Source organism: Gossypium hirsutum, chromosome D12 (genome assembly GCF_007990345.1).
Source record: "Gossypium hirsutum isolate 1008001.06 chromosome D12, Gossypium_hirsutum_v2.1, whole genome shotgun sequence".
NCBI classification, from domain to species: Eukaryota; Viridiplantae; Streptophyta; class Magnoliopsida; order Malvales; family Malvaceae; genus Gossypium; species Gossypium hirsutum.
Genome location: NC_053448.1, coordinates 59,483,101 through 59,504,067, shown reverse-complemented (window position 1 = coordinate 59,504,067; position 20,967 = coordinate 59,483,101). Strand labels below are relative to the sequence as shown.

Sequence of the window (20,967 nt, the reverse complement as noted above, 5' to 3'; positions counted from 1 at the left end):
AGAGAATATTACTTTTAACACACTTAAATTACTACACCGATAACAATGTCAAGAACTAACAAAAAAAAAAGACATAATTGAGTAAATTAATGGCAAATGTGTAATCCACCACAAGACAACGGATGGATAATCGACAGAAATAATTGGGACATGACAGCCGCATTATCCTAATCTAACCCTACCTTACAAAACAATAAATTTTGTTTTGCTCTTTATTTATTTTTTATGAGCAAAAAGGAAAATAAAGAAACAAGTAGGGGGTATAATAGTCTTTTCATGTATCAATAAGATCGAAACTGCAAGAAACAACTCGTCAGACCGGTAATGGTTAGAAGAGGTGTCGAAACAGAACACAAAATCCTCTTTCCACTGGTAAATACAGAAAAGGAAAGGTCTTTCTTTCTTTTTAAATCAAATCATTGTCGAGCTTGTCCTTTGTTTTTCTACTCTTGCTGCTTATACAATTTCAAGAGATCAACTTTTCTGTAAGCTCTGCAGAACCTTGGTTGTTACCTTATTTTCATATGATTTTGATTGATGGGATTTTTTTTTTTTGAGTTTCTTCTTCTGGGTAGCTTTTTTTAGTTGTTGGTTTAGCTGTTGATCCTGGGTTTTCACTTCTTTTTTATGGGAAATATTTTTCTAGTTGTTTAAGCTGTTAGTTATGGTTTAATTGAACCACTTTTGGTATTATATAAAGAATTAATGGAAATTCAATGGTTTGATTTTTTTTTCTTCTTGTTCATGGAAACCTTGTCCCTGTTGCATATTATGTTGGCTAAGTAATTTGTGGTTAGGACTTAGGAAAATGATAGAGCTTTAAGGAATTTTAATTATATGAAGTCTGTCTGATGATTATATTGTGATTTTTCTGTCTTTTCTTGGCTGATATATTCCCTAAATGTTGTCAATTTTCATGTGTGGACACCTTGTAGTTTACTAGAGATTTAGCTAGTTGACAAGTAGGATTATGATGGACCTGAAATCTTATATGTTTTTATGTTTTTAAGGTCATACGCTTGCTTATTCTTCCAAAAGAACTCGAATCCCCTTTTGGAAATTAATTTGCTTATCACTTAGATTTCAGTCTTCATACACCAACTTCTCTGGAATATTATCTCGGGTTGTAAAGCCTTCCGAATAAGTCAGTGACTAGAGCACTTATTAACAACTCTGGACTTGGAAGCTTGTTAATCTCACCTTAAGCTTGGTTGCACTATACGAGTATGATTGCAATTTTTGGTTTATTGGTAATAAGTTCGTACATCCTACTATAGTGAATATAACTTTATGGATGACGGTTTTGGGAAGATCAAGGTGATTCCAGATCATTTTCAAGTCTCAACTCCTGCCAGTGAGGATTCTCTGCAAAACAGAAGTTCACCTGATTCACAACCAAGTACCGGAAATTCTTCGAGGTATTACTTTCTGAAGGTGAAAAAGAGAATAATACATTAAGGATTTCTAGTTCATCTTATCTCAATATCTGTTGGTTCTTGCTTTAGGATAGGTCCCGTAGCAGTTTATGGTCTCGGCGAAAATTGAGAAGGGCTGCATTCATGTTGAATCTGTTCAGTTTACGTGGGTTGCCATGGGGTGGTGCTGATGGTCAGGAAAAGGTTCATATACTATCCTCTTTGAATTTTGTCGTTTGGTTTTATCGATGTTCAGACCTCTCTTATCACCAGAACTTTTATTTTCATTGACAGGTTCAGTTGACTGCTGCAGAGTTGGAATCACTAAGATCGGAACTTGCCGATATAGAAGAGAGAGAAGCTCACTTGAAAGCTCAGTAAGGAACAATTGAATCTTGATTTTTGAACCATGACTATATACGTGTGTCCGTCATAATTTAATGTAGTGGATGGATGATATTTAACAGTTTGAGCCATTATTGGTCTCTGAACCATTGATGTAATATTGAGATTTGGATTCAGCATTTCTACATTTCTTTTCATTGATGTTTCTGTTTATGCAGGTTGGAACATATCGATGAAATTTTGCGGTCAGCACGTCTTTCTGGCTATTTGTACATACGAAGTGTATGAATTGCTCTTCTTGCTACTTCATATTTTGTTCACGCATTGCTACTGTTCCAGGTAATGATTTTTCTATGTATTTTTCATTCCCAGAGGTGGACAGCGTTACCCGGAGAACCTGCTCCTATTGATGATATTGATGTTGATGATTGGCTTCCTAGATTCGTTGTTCTTCATGGCCAATGTATATTCTTCTATTTATGCTCCACAGGTAATTAGCCTTTGATGTATTCTCCTTATTTTTTTCTTTTTTACCATAACAAATTGCAATATGGAAAATGAGATAAAAGTTCTCTCTGGAGTACGGGAGTTGAAACTTCAAATTCGAGATGATCAAGCAGTTTTTTATTTGTTCTGTTCTTTAATCAATAGGCTGGTCGAATGTAAACACAGCATGGGCTGGTGGATCATAAACATTACTTGCTGATAAACTTCTTAATTTATACTTTGCAGATTTGAGCCCTCAAGATTCCACACTTCTGTCCGATGTTGTTGAAGTTGGTCCTCTGCCAAACTTTATAAGAGAAGATGAAGGGACACAATATTCCTTTTATATATTAACTCGTCAAGGACTGCGTTACGAGTGTTCACATGTTTCTGAAGTACAGGTATCGTATACCTTGTGTACTCAATATGCAGATATCAAAATACAATGTTTTAGACAAGTTTTTTTGTATTTAGTTCTGCCATTCTAAACTCGTAGAATTCTCTTGCTCCGATTTCTTAAGTGTGTGTTTTTTTCAAAATCAAATTTGACTTTTATTGTTTTCTCTCTTTTCCTAGGTGGACACATGGTTATCGGCTTTGCGGACAGACTGCAAGTTGGGTTCTGATGTTGAAGTCCCAAATGGTTCCTAACATGTGTTAGGGGTTCTTCCGTTAACAGTAACTCGGTTAGAGCTTATGCTACCCAGGTTCCTTATTTTTCTTGAGGTATCTATGTCCGATTCAAACATGTGTTCGGTTAATGATTCTCCAAACATTCGAAACAAATTGAAAATTACCTGTATTTGATACTTGTCCCAAGTTCGGGTGACATAGGTTAGAACTAGTATATGGAACAGGCACCAGGATCTCACTAACAGTTCTTTTGTTGATGTACATATGATTGGCATTTCCAATAAATCAGCACCTTCTTGTATGAATCTCTTAGAGCTGGAATTAATTCAGTTAGAAATGAGAACTTTGGTTCCTGTTTTTCTTGCAATAAAACTGACTTGTGTTTGGATGCTAAGAAAGCTATTGGATGTTCGAACCTGTTTCGAGCAGTGGATTTTAAAGCTTTATTGACTGCTTTTTTCTTTCCCCCCAGAAAGAAGAGAAACCCTCCAAAATTCTTTTCTTGTGACTAAAGCTCTTAATGCACTCACAAGACAGAACAAAAGATCCCATATAACTGGAATATCCAATTAAATATATATGTATGCACTTAGCTGACCACCATTAATGCACAGTAAAGCATAAGGTTGACTAAGAAGCAATCTCGTGTTGGGTCATTGAAACAAATACAATTTTTAAAGGGTAAACTACAAAAATAGTCCCTTATGTTTGTTTAAATTTATGTTTAGGTCATCAATGGGCTGTTTTTCAAAAATGAACTGTATGAGCCCATTTTGCCCGGGCCCAGTGCAAAACAAAAACAAAATAAAAATAATAAACCCAAAAGTAACAGCCCATTTACAAACCCAAACTCTGACCCAAAATTCAAACCCAAACAAATCAAAATCCTAAAGCCCAAATGGCCCAAAATCTAAAACATTTTTCAGCAAAATTCAGCAGCAAACCCTAGCTGGCCGCCGCATGCCTCGCGTGGCCTCCTCGTCTGCCACGCCCAGCTCTCCATGCCACCATGTCGGCCACCTGCTCCTCCACTACCAGCACCTCCATACCCTGCAAGATCAAGACAAAAAACAGGATAGAATAATAGAAAAAGGATGTAAAATGGGTTATAAAACCCGAAATGAAAAACGGAAACGGGGTTTTTTTTTTTCTTTGGGGGGTTCTTCTTCTTTTTTTTGTTTTTTTTTTCGGCATTTGAATACAAAAAAACAGAAGTTAGAGTTTTAAAAAAAATACATAGATCTCAGTACTGAGATAGCAAGCATTCGGAAAAAAGGAAAGGCAAACGGAAAAGGTTACTTTTTTTTCGATTTCTATATACATATCTATACATTTTTAAAGTTAATATAAACCTAAAATCTATATATTCTAAGACCAAGAACAAATAACAAAAAAAAAATAAAAAAAAATATTTTTTTACCTTTTCCGGCCACCGCGTGCGGTGGCCGGCGCCGACACCGGCGAGCCTCCGGTGGCCGTCCGGTGACCGGCCCCTGGCCGGATTCCCCTCCCTTCTCTCTCCCTTCTCTCTTCCCTCTCTCTTTTTTTTTTCTTTCCCTCTCCCCAAATGATTTTTTTTGGTTAGTTTAGGCCTTATATAGCCCTCCAAAACGACGTCGTTTTGGGGGCTACACTTAAGCCCCAAAACGACGTCATTTTGGCCATGCCCGACCCATCCGACCAGACCCGCTAGAGGATCCGCGTGTTTTCATTTGAATGGGATATTTATGCGCGCAGTCCTTCCGCTTTTCTGATGCTTCACAATTAAGTTTTTTATGGTTTTCAATTTGGCCCTATAATTTCTCGCGCTTTTCGATTTAGTCCCCGCCAATGTGCTGCGTTTTAAAGGAAAGGAATAATTGTTGTTTCGGTCCCCCAACGTTTCACGCGCGTACAATTAAGTCCCTTTTCTTTGTTTTCATTTCAAATTGGCCCCACAACTTTGTTTTTAATTCAATTTTAGTCCTTTTTTTGTTGATTTTTATATCTTTATTAAATATCCTTGTTATTTTTATATACCATTATTATTATTATGTATTAGTATATATTTTTATTATGTACGTGTATACCTATATATATTCTCATATTTAATATTTTTATTTCACTTTATTTTAATATTTTATTAATGTTATGTTTGTTTCTTTTATATTCCAATGTTATCATTATTATTATTCTTATTATTTTTACTAGTTTATGCTTTGTTATATATTTATATATTTATAATACGTATATATACTTGATATATTTGTATATACCTCGGTAATATTATTACTAGTTTTCAATATACGCATATATTACCTAAATATTTTAGTATTATGTAAATATTTTAACATTATATTATATATGTATTTATATATTACGTATGTACATATACCTTTTAATATTATATTTTGTATTACGTAAATATTATTTTAAATACTGTATTGTATATATATATATGTCCTTAGTACCACGTTACATATATATTGTGTATATACTTGTTTTCTTACCCTTATTATATTCATTGTTAATACATTTATTTTTTTTATACATGTATACGTACCCCTTTTTTTATAATATTATTTTTTACACATATATGTATATATTTATCTATGTTTTCATATTCTATAATTTATATGCATTTCTTATTTTATGGCTTAAAATTATATATGCATATACATTTTTACATAAGTGTATTTATTGTCATCATTGTTATTTGGTGTTTGTTTATTTATTCGTGTACACTTGTGCCTTTTTTAAATGTTAGTTCTATTTATTTATTTGTATGCTTTGTTTATGTAATCGCCTCGTCATTTCATTTTGCCTATTGCATTGTTGTTACTCACTTTACTTTGCTCACCTTGTCGTATTCGTTATTGTTTTGTCAAGCATTGACACTAAACACCAAAAGGAAAATTTCTCTAAATAAGGCAATATTTCGCGTTCGGAAACTCGAGAAAACGTGCCCTAACGTGCTGGGTTTCGATTTCTCGTTTGACTAAATAGCCAAATATCCTCTTAAAGCTTCAAATTATGGTTTCATTAAACTATAAGGTGATCTTGGTTTCGATGGTTTAGAGTATCGTGTCCTAACGTGCTGGATGTGATATTCTTTCGGAACAAGAGAATCTTATGTTTCAATTCACGATATCAGATTTTCTTTTAAGGATCGCATTTTTTAAAACTCTTCAAATTTTCAATTTTCGACACTAAAACACTAATTAATCAACTAGGTACCAATTTTGGGCGTATCGAGGGTGCTAATCCTTCCTCGTGCGTAACCGGCTCCCGAACTCATTTTTCTGAATTTCGTAGACCAAAATTGTTGTTTTAATAAAATTAAATCATTTATTAAAAACAACCACTTTTTGAGGTGACCCGATCACACCTCGTCAAAAAAGGATTGGTGGCGACTCCCGTTTTCATTCTTTTTTTAAATCCAAGTCGACCCCGTTTTCATCCAAAAATGGTGTCAACAGCTTGGCGACTCCACTGGGGACAATAAGAGAGTCAAGCCACGTGTTGATTATTTCTTGTCTTTTTGTTGAAAGTGGAAAATTCGATTTAAATTTACGATCCTCTCATTGCATCTCTTTTGTTTTGAATTATATTTTTTATCGTGCTCTGTATTTTATTTTATACCTCGGCACATTGCATTGCATGACCGCTGGTCATACCCTTTTAAGTGGGAGTGAGAAACTACGCCTTCGTGAGGTTTTCACCTCCGCATGGGATAGTGAATCGCTTCCGGGATACATTCGTACTTATGTCTTCGTGAGATTTTCATCTCCGCATGGCCATAGAGAAATGTATCCCCCTGAACCGAACTCGGTCCGCATGAGCCTACAATGGGTGAGGATCGAGGAATCTGCTGGTTCAGGTACCCTTACTTTAGAACCAAACCTCATGTAGTGAACCTTAGGAGCTCACCCTAGGTAGAACCACTTCGAACCCCTAGTATTCACCCAAATAGGTGTTCTATTTATTCTTGCTTGCTTTTGCTTTGTACTAACATGTTTTCTTTTTGTCATGATTGCATTGCATTTTCATCATAAAAAGAGGTGTTGATTCACGTTCAATTGCTAAATAGAGAGCTTGTCATAAGAAAATGGGTTTCTTGATAAAGTGGATGACGATACGGTTGTCCTAATACGGTCCGAGAAGATATAACAAAAGAAGGATGATAGTTCAGTAGAGGACTATACGACTTTGCCTCGTTGCCTGAAGACTCAAGATGACAAAGATTATTCGAGAACCGCTAAACTTTTTAAAGAGGAGCCAATGAGCATCACAAGGATGAGTGAGTAACGAGTCGCGGCCCAGATGAAGAAAAAAGAGATAGAAGGGATGTCCCTTTTGAAGAGTTCGGGAGATTTATCTTAAAGCTCGAATGAAGAAGAGGATCGAATGTCCCCGCCTATGACGGCAAAGCCGTATATATATCTGCTTTATGTAAATGGATTTGTTTTCTATTCTAGTTGTTCTAATAGAATTGAACCAAGAATCAACGTTTCTTTTGGCATTCATTTCATGCATTTGCATTACATTGCATCATATGCATTAGACTTTCACGAAGTGACCCTAACTAGGTAAAATTATTTCAGTTACCCTGGAAACCACCAAAAATATAATCAAATATCACTACGGTACTCGTCGCCAAACGAAAGCAATGGATCAAAGGTTGGAAAGATTGGAACAGTTGCAACGAGAGATGCAAGATCAGATGCACGAACGACTGGAAAAAATCCAGCAAGACATGTTAGAATCCCAGAACACTGTGATGAACCAAGTAAAGCAGTTATTGACTGGAAGGAATGACAAAGGAAAAGGCCCTTTAGTTGATGCTGGGGATGATCACGATGACCCTGCCTATCCTCCAGGTTTCACCCCAACTAACATCCAAGCGCAACCAGAGGTGTACCCGCAGAGGGCACCTGTTACCATTAGATCCGAATACCAGGTCGGTGCCCCAGCATCGATGAACTTTCCAATAGGCTCGGGTTCTAATCCCGGTGATAATCCTACCAACCCCGTGTTTCCTGATCTCGATAACATGGCAGAGGTGGAGAAAGCGAAAACGGACTTGTCAAAACAACTTGAGGACCGATATAGATGGCTAGATGAGAAATTTAGAGCCATGGAGAACACCGACTACCATTGTGGAGTCGACGCCAAGGACTTGAGTTTGGTACCTGATCTAGTACTCCCTCCCAAATTCAAAATGCCGGAGTTTGAAAAGTACAACGGGACTAGTTGTCCTGAAGCTCATATAACTATGTTCTGTCGAAGAATGACGGGATACATCAATAATGATCAACTGTTGATCCACTACTTCCAGGACAGTCTGATCGGGTCTGCAGCTAAGTGGTACAACCAGTTAAGCCACGTCAACATCCATTCATGGAAGGACTTAGCACAGGCTTTTATGAAGCAATACAGTCATGTGACAGATATGACACCCGATAGAATCGCATTGCAGAACATGGAAAAGAAGCAAAGTGAGAGCTTTAGGCAATATGCCCAAAGATGGAGAGAGGTCGCGACACAGGTCCAGCCGCCTCTTTTAGAGAAAGAAACCACGATGCTTTTCATCAACACTCTGAAAGCACCGTTCATTAACCACATGTTAGGAAGTGCTACCATGAGCTTCTCAGATGTAGTGATGTCGGGTGAAATGATTGAAAATGCAATAAGAAGTGGGAAGATAGGTGCGGAAGAAGGCATCAAGAGATCAACCCCAAAGCACAAAGACAATGAGGTGAACAACACGAGTACATATAGCAAGGGTTATTCAAAACCAATTACGGTGAATCAGCCAAGAAAAATGGTCGCTAACCAACAAGGCTCATTGAGACAAGAACTTGGAGTGAAACCAGGTACTGAGAACCTTCAGTTCACACCAATTCCAATGTCGTATGAAGAGTTGTATCAAAATTTATTCGATGCGCATGTTGTTTCCCCTTCCTACTCAAAACCCCCACAACCTCCATATCCAAAGTGGTATAATGCGAACACACACTGTGACTACCACGCAGGAATTACGGGGCACTCAATAGAGAATTGCATCACCTTCAAGAAACTAGTTGAAAAACTCATCAACATGGGTATTGTCAAGTTGGGTGACTCATCTACTGCAGAAAATCTGCTACCCAATCATGATTGACAATAAGGTGAATACGATGTATGAAGAGATATTGGGAAGTGTTCACATCAATGACATGCATGAAGACACAACTGAAGAGGGAACTTTGTTAGATGTCTGCCCTCATAAACTTGGAAGTGTTCTAAATAAATCAGACTGTAAAAGAAGTCTCTGTAGTATTTAGAGCCTACTTAGAGTAATATTCAGAACAAACTTGTTGCTTTTAGCCTGAAGCAATATGAATTTTTTGTGAAATAGGCTCATGTCTGAACGTTGTTATTTTAATGAAATGCATCTTTGCGATCATTTTTGAGCTAATATTCTTTCATTCTTTATGAATAATTATTTTTAATCTTTCATTCTTTCTCTAAAATCATTCATTCATTCATAATTATACTGTACAGATAATTATTCTTAAATTCATACATTCTTTGTATATTCTTTTGCACCAACAACAGGTCCCTGAATATCAACGACATGAATGACACTGCTACAGACTCAGAATCTCCTTTTGAGCGAGACATGTGTTTAGAGAAATCTCATGACTTCGAAGATGACATAGATTGTGGCCTATCTCCGTACTTATTGAGGAGGGTAGAACAAGGTGAAAACAGATTCCACCTTACGAAAAATCAATGGAGTCCATGACTTCCCCTATGTGAGGCATGAAGGTTGTTAGGTCAATCTCGTCAAAAGAGTCTAGCGGTCATCAGTTTATCTTCACGGGAAGAAGCTGCTTCATATGCCAATGTCACAAAGTCGACAGCAATTTTTTTGAAAAAAATCACGTCAGCTTGAAAAGTCGAAAAGGATCATATTTGACAATGCATTAAATTTGAACAATAGCACAATATCAGAAATTTGCAGTCTGTTCAAGAATAACACCATATCGCCAAAAAAACTCTCTTAGGGCAACGCCCTCTTTTTGGGCTTATCGCGGTTTCACCTATTGAGGTCAAGATTTCCTTCTCTTTGAGTTTTTGGATCAAATCCTGGTTGAAGAGGAATGTTCAAAATATCTATCATGGTCAAATGTACCAAAAGCAAATGGTATGAGTTCACCAAAACAAGGTTTGCTCCAGAGAATTCCACAAAGGGGACCCGATATCAAAGAAGATCCTTCCTATACAAAGGGAACTTCAGAAGAAAGTGGATGCCAAGCCAGAAGGATCGTATGTGGAAGGCTTTATCTGGGAGAGTGTAGGTATTGACCAAGATAGATGGCAAGAACTTGCCTAATCTTGAGAATTTTGATTCAAGGAACAAATACTTCACTTAAAAAAAAGAGAATTAATGAAAAAGAAGAAAAGAAAAATAAGTGAAAAAAGGAGAGGCCAAGGTGAAAACCTGCAAAGGGCGCCTTGAGACAAAAGGGGCTTGAGTTGAAAACCCTAAAAAAGGGCGACTCAAATTTTGGATCAAATTGGGGCATGAGGCGATCAGAGCATCTCAAATTTTGATCAAATCGGGGCATGTAATGATCTTGCTATACCTGATTCAACAGGAAAGGGTAGGTAGCATCTTGGGGCATCGACAAAGTCTTGTAGATCTCCTAAACACATGTCAAACACAGAATGGTCTTTCAAAGAGTTGGTACAGAGAAGTTCAAGCTACGATATCTGGGGCATCTTGTCCTCATACTTTTTTTCTCTTGGAATACTTCATTCTTTTTCAAGATACGTGTTCTCAATTAATTCCCCTTTTATTCTTGCTATCCTTGATAGTTTATCCATTTTGAGCTATGCTCTCAAATCAATTCTATTTTATCAATCGTTATGATCTTTTGCAAGCATGTTGCATTGGAATAATGATTAATGGACTAATAAAACTTTCACGAAGGAAGTTTTGCATATTACTCTGAAAAGTTTCTAAATAATATAGGAGCCTGAAGCAGGACAATTGTTTAGAACACTCCAAATTTAAAGGTTGGAAATTTGGGAAGGAATAGTCTAAGTTTAGACTTTCTCTTTGGATTTTTGTTGTCAAACGCGTTGATTGACAAGACGCCATGTTGGTGACAAAGCTTGAATAAACAAGAAAGTGATGATCTTCAGGCAATAGGAAGAGGTTACCTCGGGAAGGAGAGCCCTCGTTTGCGCATGAGTCGTTGGTACGACACATTGGGAATGATGTAAGGGACCAGAAGGATTTAAATCTTATACCCTTGAATTGCGATAGGAGAAGATTGACAAAAGCCATATCTTTCTACCCTAGGGTTACAGTGGGAGATTGATGGCACAAATTTTATGTCCCAGTGGGTTGAACTTCGATGTTCACAGTGGGGGCAATCAGATTACGTGTTTCTTTGGAAATGCCGGCTGGTCAAGAAGGCGTTGCGACACGTTAGTGATAAAGCCTTAATAAGCTTTTGAGCGATGATAACCTAAGCATTAAGGAATTATTTTCATGACATTCTACATTCATTCAAATACCATTCACGCATGTCTAGTTAGGAGCATTTGATTCATTTTGATCATGCCATCCTAATCATTAGGCATAATTAGGTTCATTATACAGGTCATGTTCCCTAGAGGACAGATCAGTAAAAATTGAAGATAAACCTTGCCTCTCTCGGTCGTAGCAGAGCTGGTTGAAGTTATCAGATTTTGCCTTCCTGCATTGACAGCGAAGCAGATCGAAGACAAACCTTGCCACTCTCGTTTGTAGTAGAGCTGGTTGAAGATAGCAGATCTTGCCTTCCTGCACTGACAGCGAAGCAGATCGAAGACAAACCTTGCCTCTCTCGTTTGTAGCAGAGCTGGTTGAAGATATCAGATCTTGCTTTTCTGTATTTGGCAGCGAAGCAGATCAAAGATGGCAGATTTTACCTCCCTGACTACAGTGGAGTACATTGAAGCCGATAACTCTATCTCCCTGCATTTGACAGTGGAATAGATTGAAGATCGAAGATGGCAGATTTTACCTTCCTGACTACAGTGGAGTACATTGAAGCCGATAACTCTATCTCCCTGTATTTGGCAGTGGAATAGATTGAAGATTGCAGATCTTGCCTTCCTGTATTTGGCAGCGAAGCAGATCAAAGATGGCAGATTTTACCTCCCTGACCACAGTGGAGTACATTGAAGCCGATAATTCTATCTCCCTGTATTTGGCAGTGGAATAGATTGAAGATTGCAGATCTTGCCTTCCTGTATTTGGTAGCGAAGCAGATCAAAGATGGCAGATTTTACCTCCCTGACTACAGTGGAGTACATTAAAGCCGATAACTCTATCTCCCTGTATTTGGCAGTGGAATAGATTGAAGATCAAAGATGGCATATTTTACCTCCCTGACTACAGTGGAGTACATTGAATCCGATAACTCTATCTCCCTGCATTTGACAGTGGAATAGATTGAAGATCGAAGATGGCAGATTTTACCTCCCTGACTACAGTGGAGTACATTGAAGCCGATAACTCTATCTCCCTGTATTTGGCAGTGGAATAGATTGAAAATTGCAGATCTTGCCTTCCTGTATTTGGCAGCGAAGCAGATCAAAGATGGCAGATTTTACCTCCCTGACCACAGTGGAGTACATTGAAGCCGATAATTCTATCTCCCTGTATTTGGCAGTGGAATAGATTGAAGATTGCAGATCTTGCCTTCCTGTATTTGGCAGCGAAGCAGATCAAAGATGGCAGATTTTACCTCCCTGACTACAGTGGAGTACATTGAAGCCGATAACTCTATCTCCCTGTATTTGGCAGTGGAATAGATTAAAGATCAAAGATGGCAGATTTTACTTCCCTGACTACATGGGAGTACATTAAAGCCGATAACTCTATCTCTCTGCATTTGGCAGTGGAATAGATTGAAGATCAAAGATGGCAGATTTTACTTCCCTGACTACATGGGAGTACATTGAAGCCGATAATTCTATCTCCCTGTATTTGGCAGTGGAATAGATTGAAGATTGCAGATCTTGCCTTCCTGTATTTGGCAGCGAAGCAGATCAAAGATGGCAGATTTTACCTCCCTGACTACAGTGGAGTACATTGAAGCCGATAACTCTATCTCCCTGTATTTGGCAGTGGAATAGATTGAAGATCAAAGATGGCAGATTTTACCTCCCTGACTACAGTGGAGTACATTGAAGCCGATAACTCTATCTCCCTGTATTTGGCAGTGGAATAGATTAAAGATCAAAGATGGCAGATTTTACTTCCCTGACTACATGGGAGTACATTAAAGCCGATAACTCTATCTCTCTGCATTTGGCAGTGGAATAGATTGAAGATCAAAGATGGCAGATTTTACTTCCCTGACTACATGGGAGTACATTGAAGCCGATAATTCTATCTCCCTATATTTGGCAGTGGAATAGATTGAAGATTGCAGATCTTGCCTTCCTGTATTTGGCAGCGAAGCAGATCAAAGATGGCAGATTTTACCTCCCTGACTACAGTGGAGTACATTGAAGCCGATAACTCTATCTCCCTGTATTTGGCAGTGGAATAGATTGAAGATCAAAGATGGCAGATTTTACCTCCCTGACTACAGTGGAGTACATTGAAGCCGATAACTCTATCTCCCTGCATTTGACAGTGGAATAGATTGAAGATCGAAGATGGCAGATTTTACCTCCCTGACTACAGTGGAGTACATTGAAGCCGATAACTCTATCTTCCTGTATTTGGCAGTGGAATAGATTGAAAATTGCAGATCTTGCCTTCCTGTATTTGGCAGCGAAGCAGATCAAAGATGGCAGATTTTACCTCCCTGACCACAGTGGAGTACATTGAAGCCGATAATTCTATCTCCCTGTATTTGGCAGTGGAATAGATTGAAGATTGCAGATCTTGCCTTCCTGTATTTGGCAGCGAAGCAGATCAAAGATGGCAGATTTTACCTCCCTGACTACAGTGGAGTACATTGAAGCCGATAACTCTATCTCCCTGTATTTGGCAGTGGAATAGATTGAAGATCAAAGATGGTAGATTTTACCTCCCTGACTACAGTGGAGTACATTAAAGCCGATAACTCTATCTCTCTGCATTTGGCAGTGGAATAGATTGAAGATCAAAGATGGCAGATTTTACTTCCCTGACTACATGGGAGTACATTGAAGCCGATAACTCTATCTCCCTGTATCTGGCAGTGGAATAGATTGAAGATTGTAGATCTTGCCTTCCTGTATTTGGCAGCAAAGCAGATCGAAGATGGCAGATTTTTACCTCCCTGATTACAGTGGAGTACATTGAAGCTGATAGTTCTATCTCCCGGGGCAAGAAGTAGATCGAAGATAGCTGATCCTATCTTCCTATATTGGTAGGAAGTGGATCGAAGATGCAGATCTTGTCTTCCCATATTGGTGGCGAAGTAGATCGCAGAAAGCAGATCTTATCTTCATGTATTGGCGTGAAGTAGATCGAAGGTAGCAGATCCTATCTTCCTATATTGGTAGGAAGTGGATCGAAGATACAGATCTTGTCTTCCCATATTGGTGGCGAAGTAGATCGCAGAAAACAGATCTTATCTTCATGTATTGGCGTGAAGTAGATCGAAGGTAGCAGATCCTATCTTCCTATATTGGTAGGAAGTGGATCGAAGATGCAGATCTTGTCTTCCCATATTGGTGGCGAAGTAGATCACAGAAAGCAGATCTTGTCTTCATGTATTGGCGTGAAGTAGATCGAAGATAGCAGGTCCTATCTTCCTATATTGATAGGAAGTGGATCCAAGATACAGATCTTGTCTTCTCATACTGGTGGTGAAGTAGATCGAAGAAAGCAGATCTTGTCCCTGTATTTGACAGTGGAATAGATCGAAGATTACAGTCTTATCTCCCTAAGTAGTAGTGGAGCAGACTAAAAACACAAATCTCATCCCCATGGAGTCGTAGCAGAGTAGATTGAAGCTACAAGGCGTATCTGAAGTTGCAGTAGAGCGGATCGAAGCAACAAGACGTGGCAGGTTGGAATAAGGCTATTTGAAGAAGATGAGCACCAAAAAGTCAAGACTCGGCAAGACCGGGCAAAATTGGCCCTTTTGATGTCTTTGCTCTATCTCGTTACACGAAAATGAGCAAAGAGGGGCAGCTGTATGAGCCCATTTTGCCCGGGCCCAGTGCAAAACAAAAACAAAATAAAAATAATAAACCCAAAAGTAACAGTTCATTTACAAACCCAAACTCTGACCCAAAATTCAAACCCAAACAAATCAAAATCCTAAAGCCCAAATGGCCCAAAATCTAAAACATTTTTCAGCAAAATTCAGCAGCAAACCCTAGCTGGCCGCCGCATGCCTCGCGTGGCCTCCTCGTCTGCCACGCCCAGCTCTCCATGCCACCATGTCGGCCACCTGCTCCTCCACTACCAGCACCTCCATACCCTGCAAGATCAAGACAAAAAACAGGATAGAATAATAGAAAAAGGATGTAAAATGGGTTATAAAACCCGAAATGAAAAACGGAAACGGGGGTTTTTTTTTTCTTTGGGGGGGTTCTTCTTCTTTTTTTTGTTTGTTTTTTTCGGCATTTGAATACAAAAAAACAGAAGTTAGAGTTTTAAAAAAAATACATAGATCTCAGTACTGAGATAGCAAGCATTCGGAAAAAAGGAAAGGCAAACGGAAAAGGTTACTTTTTTTTCGATTTCTATATACATATCTATACATTTTTAAAGTTAATATAAACCTAAAATCTATATATTCTAAGACCAAGAACAAATAACAAAAAAAATAAAAAAATTTTTTTTTACCTTTTCCGGCCACCGCGTGCGGTGGCCGGCGCCGACGCCGGCGAGCCTCCGGTGGCCGTCCGGTGACCGGCCCCTGGCCGGATTCCCCTCCCTTCTCTCTTCCCTCTCTCTCTTTTTTTTTTCTTTCCCTCTCCCCAAATGATTTTTTTGGTTAGTTTAGGCCTTATATAGCCCTCCAAAACGACGTCGTTTTGGGGGCTACACTTAAGCCCCAAAACGACGTCATTTTGGCCATGCCCGACCCATCCGACCAGACCCGCTAGAGGATCCGCGTGTTTTCATTTGAATGGGATATTTATGCGCGCAGTCCTTCCGCTTTTCTGATGCTTCACAATTAAGTTTTTTATGGTTTTCAATTTGGCCCTATAATTTCTCGCGCTTTTCGATTTAGTCCCCGCCAATGTGCTGCGTTTTAAAGGAAAGGAATAATTGTTGTTTCGGTCCCCCAACGTTTCACGCGCGTACAATTAAGTCCCTTTTCTTTGTTTTCATTTCAAATTGGCCCCACAACTTTGTTTTTAATTCAATTTTAGTCCTTTTTTTTGTTGATTTTTATATCTTTATTAAATATCCTTGTTATTTTTATATACCATTATTATTATTATGTATTAGTATATATTTTTATTATGTACGTGTATACCTATATATATTCTCATATTTAATATTTTTATTTCACTTTATTTTAATATTTTATTAATGTTATGTTTGTTTCTTTTATATTCCAATGTTATCATTATTATTATTCTTATTATTTTTACTAGTTTATGCTTTGTTATATATTTATATATTTATAATACGTATATATACTTGATATATTTGTATATACCTCGGTAATATTATTACTAGTTTTCAATATACGCATATATTACCTAAATATTTTAGTATTATGTAAATATTTTAACATTATATTATATATGTATTTATATATTACGTATGTACATATACCTTTTAATATTATATTTTGTATTACGTAAATATTATTTTAAATACTGTATTGTATATATATATATGTCCTTAGTACCACGTTACATATATATTGTGTATATACTTGTTTTCTTACCCTTATTATATTCATTGTTAATACATTTATTTTTTTTATACATGTATACGTACCCCTTTTTTTTATAATATTATTTTTTACACATATATGTATATATTTATCTATGTTTTCATATTCTATAATTTATATGCATTTCTTATTTTATGGCTTAAAATTATATATGCATATACATTTTTACATAAGTGTATTTATTGTCATCATTGTTATTTGGTGTTTGTTTATTTATTCGTGTACACTTGTGCCTTTTTTAAATGTTAGTTCTATTTATTTATTTGTATGCTTTGTTTATGTAATCGCCTCGTCATTTCATTTTGCCTATTGCATTGTTGTTACTCACTTTACTTTGCTCACCTTGTCGTATTCGTTATTGTTTTGTCAAGCATTGACACTAAACACCAAAAGGAAAATTTCTCTAAATAAGGCAATATTTCGCGTTCGGAAACTCGAGAAAACGTGCCCTAACGTGCTGGGTTTCGATTTCTCGTTTGACTAAATAGCCAAATATCCTCTTAAAGCTTCAAATTATGGTTTCATTAAACTATAAGGTGATCTTGGTTTCGATGGTTTAGAGTATCGTGTCCTAACGTGCTGGATGTGATATTCTTTCGGAACAAGAGAATCTTATGTTTCAATTCACGATATCAGATTTTCTTTTAAGGATCGCATTTTTTAAAACTCTTCAAATTTTCAATTTTCGACACTAAAACACTAATTAATCAACTAGGTACCAATTTTGGGCGTATCGAGGGTGCTAATCCTTCCTCGTGCGTAACCGGCTCCCGAACTCATTTTTCTGAATTTCGTAGACCAAAATTGTTGTTTTAATAAAATTAAATCATTTATTAAAAACAACCACTTTTTGAGGTGACCCGATCACACCTCGTCAAAAAAGGATTGGTGGCGACTCCCGTTTTCATTCTTTTTTTAAATCCAAGTCGACCCCGTTTTCATCCAAAAATGGTGTCAACATGAACCAAAGAAATTAATTAATTATGAAAATAACTCAGGAGCAAAATTTTGTACGAAAATGACTCGTTTTATACAGTACCAGCCGGTGCCACCTTCATCATTAGTCAATCATCGTTTTTTTTAATAATTTTTTTGGTGTTGCCACTGTGTCTAGTGGCACTGATATGTATTTTTTTCTAAATAGATGTTAAAAATACGAGTATTTTGGGAAAAAAAGGAAAAAATTAATATTTTAATGGGTGTCGTAATCCTCTTTGGTGATACCAAAGATTTTTTTTTTAATGTGTGGCAACACCCATGTTAGGAAAAAGTCAAAATTTTTATGTCGTCAGGCTATGTGGCGGCATTGGTGTCAATTTTTAAAACAATTAACTATTTTGGGTGCAGTCAGGTTGTCTGGCGACACTAGACTTCAAAACAGTATTGATACAAAGATAGGTATCGATACTTTTGTGAAAGTATTGATACTTTGTTAATAGTATCAATACTTTTGATTTTTACTCAATTTTTCTAAACTTCGAAGTTGAAATTGATATTGATACCAGTAAGGGATATCAATACTTGGGTCATTGTATCGATAGCATATTGAAGGTATAGATACCTTTGATATTGGGAGCAGTTTTACAAAATATTTGAATTTTTTTTACACCTGTACCACCACACAGCTTGGCGACAAAAAAAAATTAAATTGTTTCTGACATTGGTAACGGTGGCGGCCATCAAATATTTTTATTTTTTATTTTCTTCCCAAAATATCTATATTTTTAATGGGTATATGGAAAAAATACATATACTAATCTCAAAAAAACATTTTCTTACAAAATTTTACTCTTGAGTTGTTTCGTAATTCATTAATTTGTTCAGTTCAATTTAAAAAATATATATATAATTTGGTTGAAGATTATGATTGTGAAAGGAAAAGAAGAGAAGAAAGAAATAAAAGGAAAAAAAAAGAAGAGAGTATTACTATTATGTGGGAGAGAGCATGCGGGACCACAATAAAAATTAAAAATATGGCGTCCAAGTCAGAATTAACAGATTCCGTTATACTTTTAACCAATGATACCAGCAGAGTCATCAAATTATTATAAATTGCTAATGTTTGTAATTGAATCGTAACAATGGATATATCAGCGATCAAAAACTTAAACAAACATAAAGGGTTATTTTTGCAATTTATCCATTTTTAAAGGAAAAAGAAAGAATAGCAATTTTTTAAACTTTGTGTTTGCGGCTCCCAATGATATTATTATCTCTTTATTTCATTTTCTTTTTAATATTATTGAATAACTGTCAAAGGTGTTTAAAAAGAAGGTTTTCCTGCAAATAAATATTGACAAAAGGAGAAACTTCCCCATTATTTTTCTCCCACGTTTTTCAGTGATTGAAGTGACAGTTATGTAGATGCTTCCTCTATAGTCTATTCCAATTGGGGCTTTGCTTTTGTAGTGTTTTACTTATTTATTTATTTTGTAAGGATTTACTTATATTCTCTTTAATTCTCGTAAATTTAAAATTCAGTTTTTATACTTTTTGAATGGGTCAATTTTAGTTATTATGTTTTTCGAGTTTTGAAATTTCAGTCTTAACTGAATGGTAACAGTTAAATTCTATTATTAGTCTTATATTATTTCTAAAATTATAAATTTAGTCAATATTCTCTAGCTGAATCATTTTCGAAATTTTATTCTTAATGCAAACAATAGTCGTTAAGTCTATAAACTAATTTCTTTTAGTGATATATGAAAGTATTAAGCTGATATAGCGTTACGCATGCGATAATATGTTTGTTGCATCACATTTTGAAAACAACAAAAATTAATTTAAAGAATTTAATGGCCAACATTTGATCAAGATTAAAATTTTAAAAAATTCTAATAATACATGGACCGGAAATAATAAATTTAAAGTATAGAGACTAAATTAACAATTTATGCATAGTAAAAATACCAATAATAAAAATTAACTTTTATATTATACTTTTATAAAATTAATGTAATACACGGAAAATGTTGCGTATATATTATTTAAGGTCTATTTGTTTGGTGTAATAATTTTACAATATATAATTTTTTTAAAAATTGTTATGTTTTGCGTTTGAAACATCAAATGATTATGTGTAAAATATTTTCCGCTATTTAGTAAAATTTTTTAAAATTATTTTCTAAAAGATATTTATAGTGAAACAAATACAATATTAACAAGAATTTCTTTTCATAATTAATATGAGACCTAAAGCTTTATAATATAAAATTGAAAAAATAAAAAAAATTGAAAAAAAGCAAATGGCATGAAAAATATAGATCAAAATACATAAAATTCATTACATATATATATAACAAAAGGGCATGAAAATGACATGAAAAAAAATCATGCCATGAAAATCAACTTATGGCATGAAAAATGAAAAAAAAAGTTACTTGATTTTTGTAAAATCAACTTACACGGGAAACTTTTGTAAAATGTTTTATCAGGGTAAAACATTTTTACCAAGAAATAAGGGGAATTTTGGTTTACTTGTAAAAAAAATTTATATTAATCAAATTTTTATATGAGTGTAGCATCATGATTTCTAATATTTCTATTTTGATACAATACTTAGAATAACCCTTAAATAAGATAGTACTGCGCTTTAACGTACTAGCACACTCGAACCTAGATACTCCCACATCGACGCTAAGCTAAAATTTAATCGAAACATTAATCAAAATTTTTTTTCGTAAACAAACATAGGAAAAATATTTTCTGTAAATTTTTTAACACCAAACAAACGAATCCTAAATTCAAAATTTCAAATTTGTAAATGATGGTGGTGGATTTTGGTGTTGAGATTTAGGAGGATTAATTAAAATTTTTCAAAGAGAATTTAATGAGAATGCAAGTCGAAGCAAAACTTTCAAAACATTTAAATGCCTATTGAGAATTGACAAAAAAAAAAAGAAAAAGAAGAAGTTGTGTAGATATAATTAAATTTATAAAAGATTTAACAGTCTAAAAGGAATTTTAAAAATATTTTTAGGTCTAGGCCCCATTACCATCCGCCTCTAAGTGATATACTTTTTATTTTTTAAGCAATACACCCACCAAATTATACATATTTATATATATATATTAATCACGAGGAGGAGTATTGCTCACTTAATCCCTTAATTAAAAGGTTGTATTCATAAAAATAGAACATATTTGATGACACTGCCAATAGCAAAAAAAAAAATGTATATATGATATCAAAGCAAATG

At 35.7% G+C, this 20,967-nt stretch overlaps 1 protein-coding gene across 1 annotated transcript; it reads left to right on the top strand.

Moving 5' to 3' along the window:
* The first annotated feature begins 305 nt into the window (after nt 1-305).
* On the top strand, nt 306-3,232 carry LOC121224341 (uncharacterized). Its single transcript, XM_041107485.1, has 8 exons — nt 306-485; nt 1,278-1,418; nt 1,511-1,619; nt 1,710-1,792; nt 1,979-2,042; nt 2,133-2,250; nt 2,493-2,647; nt 2,823-3,232. The coding sequence occupies exons 1-8, from the start codon at nt 325-327 to the stop codon at nt 2,895-2,897; spliced, it is 906 nt and encodes a 301-aa protein (XP_040963419.1). The 5' UTR covers nt 306-324; the 3' UTR covers nt 2,898-3,232.
* Nucleotides 3,233-20,967: the final 17,735 nt, after the last annotated feature.

What these genes read in the sequence shown, in the direction of transcription:
- LOC121224341 (XM_041107485.1), top strand. Translation starts at nt 325, where the DNA reads ATGGTTAGAAGAGGTGTCGAAACAGAACACAAAATCCTCTTTCCACTG. An exon ending in AGTACCGGAAATTCTTCGAG is followed by an intron (nt 1,419 to 1,510) that starts GTATTACTTTCT and finishes GCTTTAGGATAG; the next exon opens with GTCCCGTAGCAGTTTATGGT. An exon ending in GCTATTTGTACATACGAAGT is followed by an intron (nt 2,043 to 2,132) that starts GTATGAATTGCT and finishes TTTCATTCCCAG; the next exon opens with AGGTGGACAGCGTTACCCGG.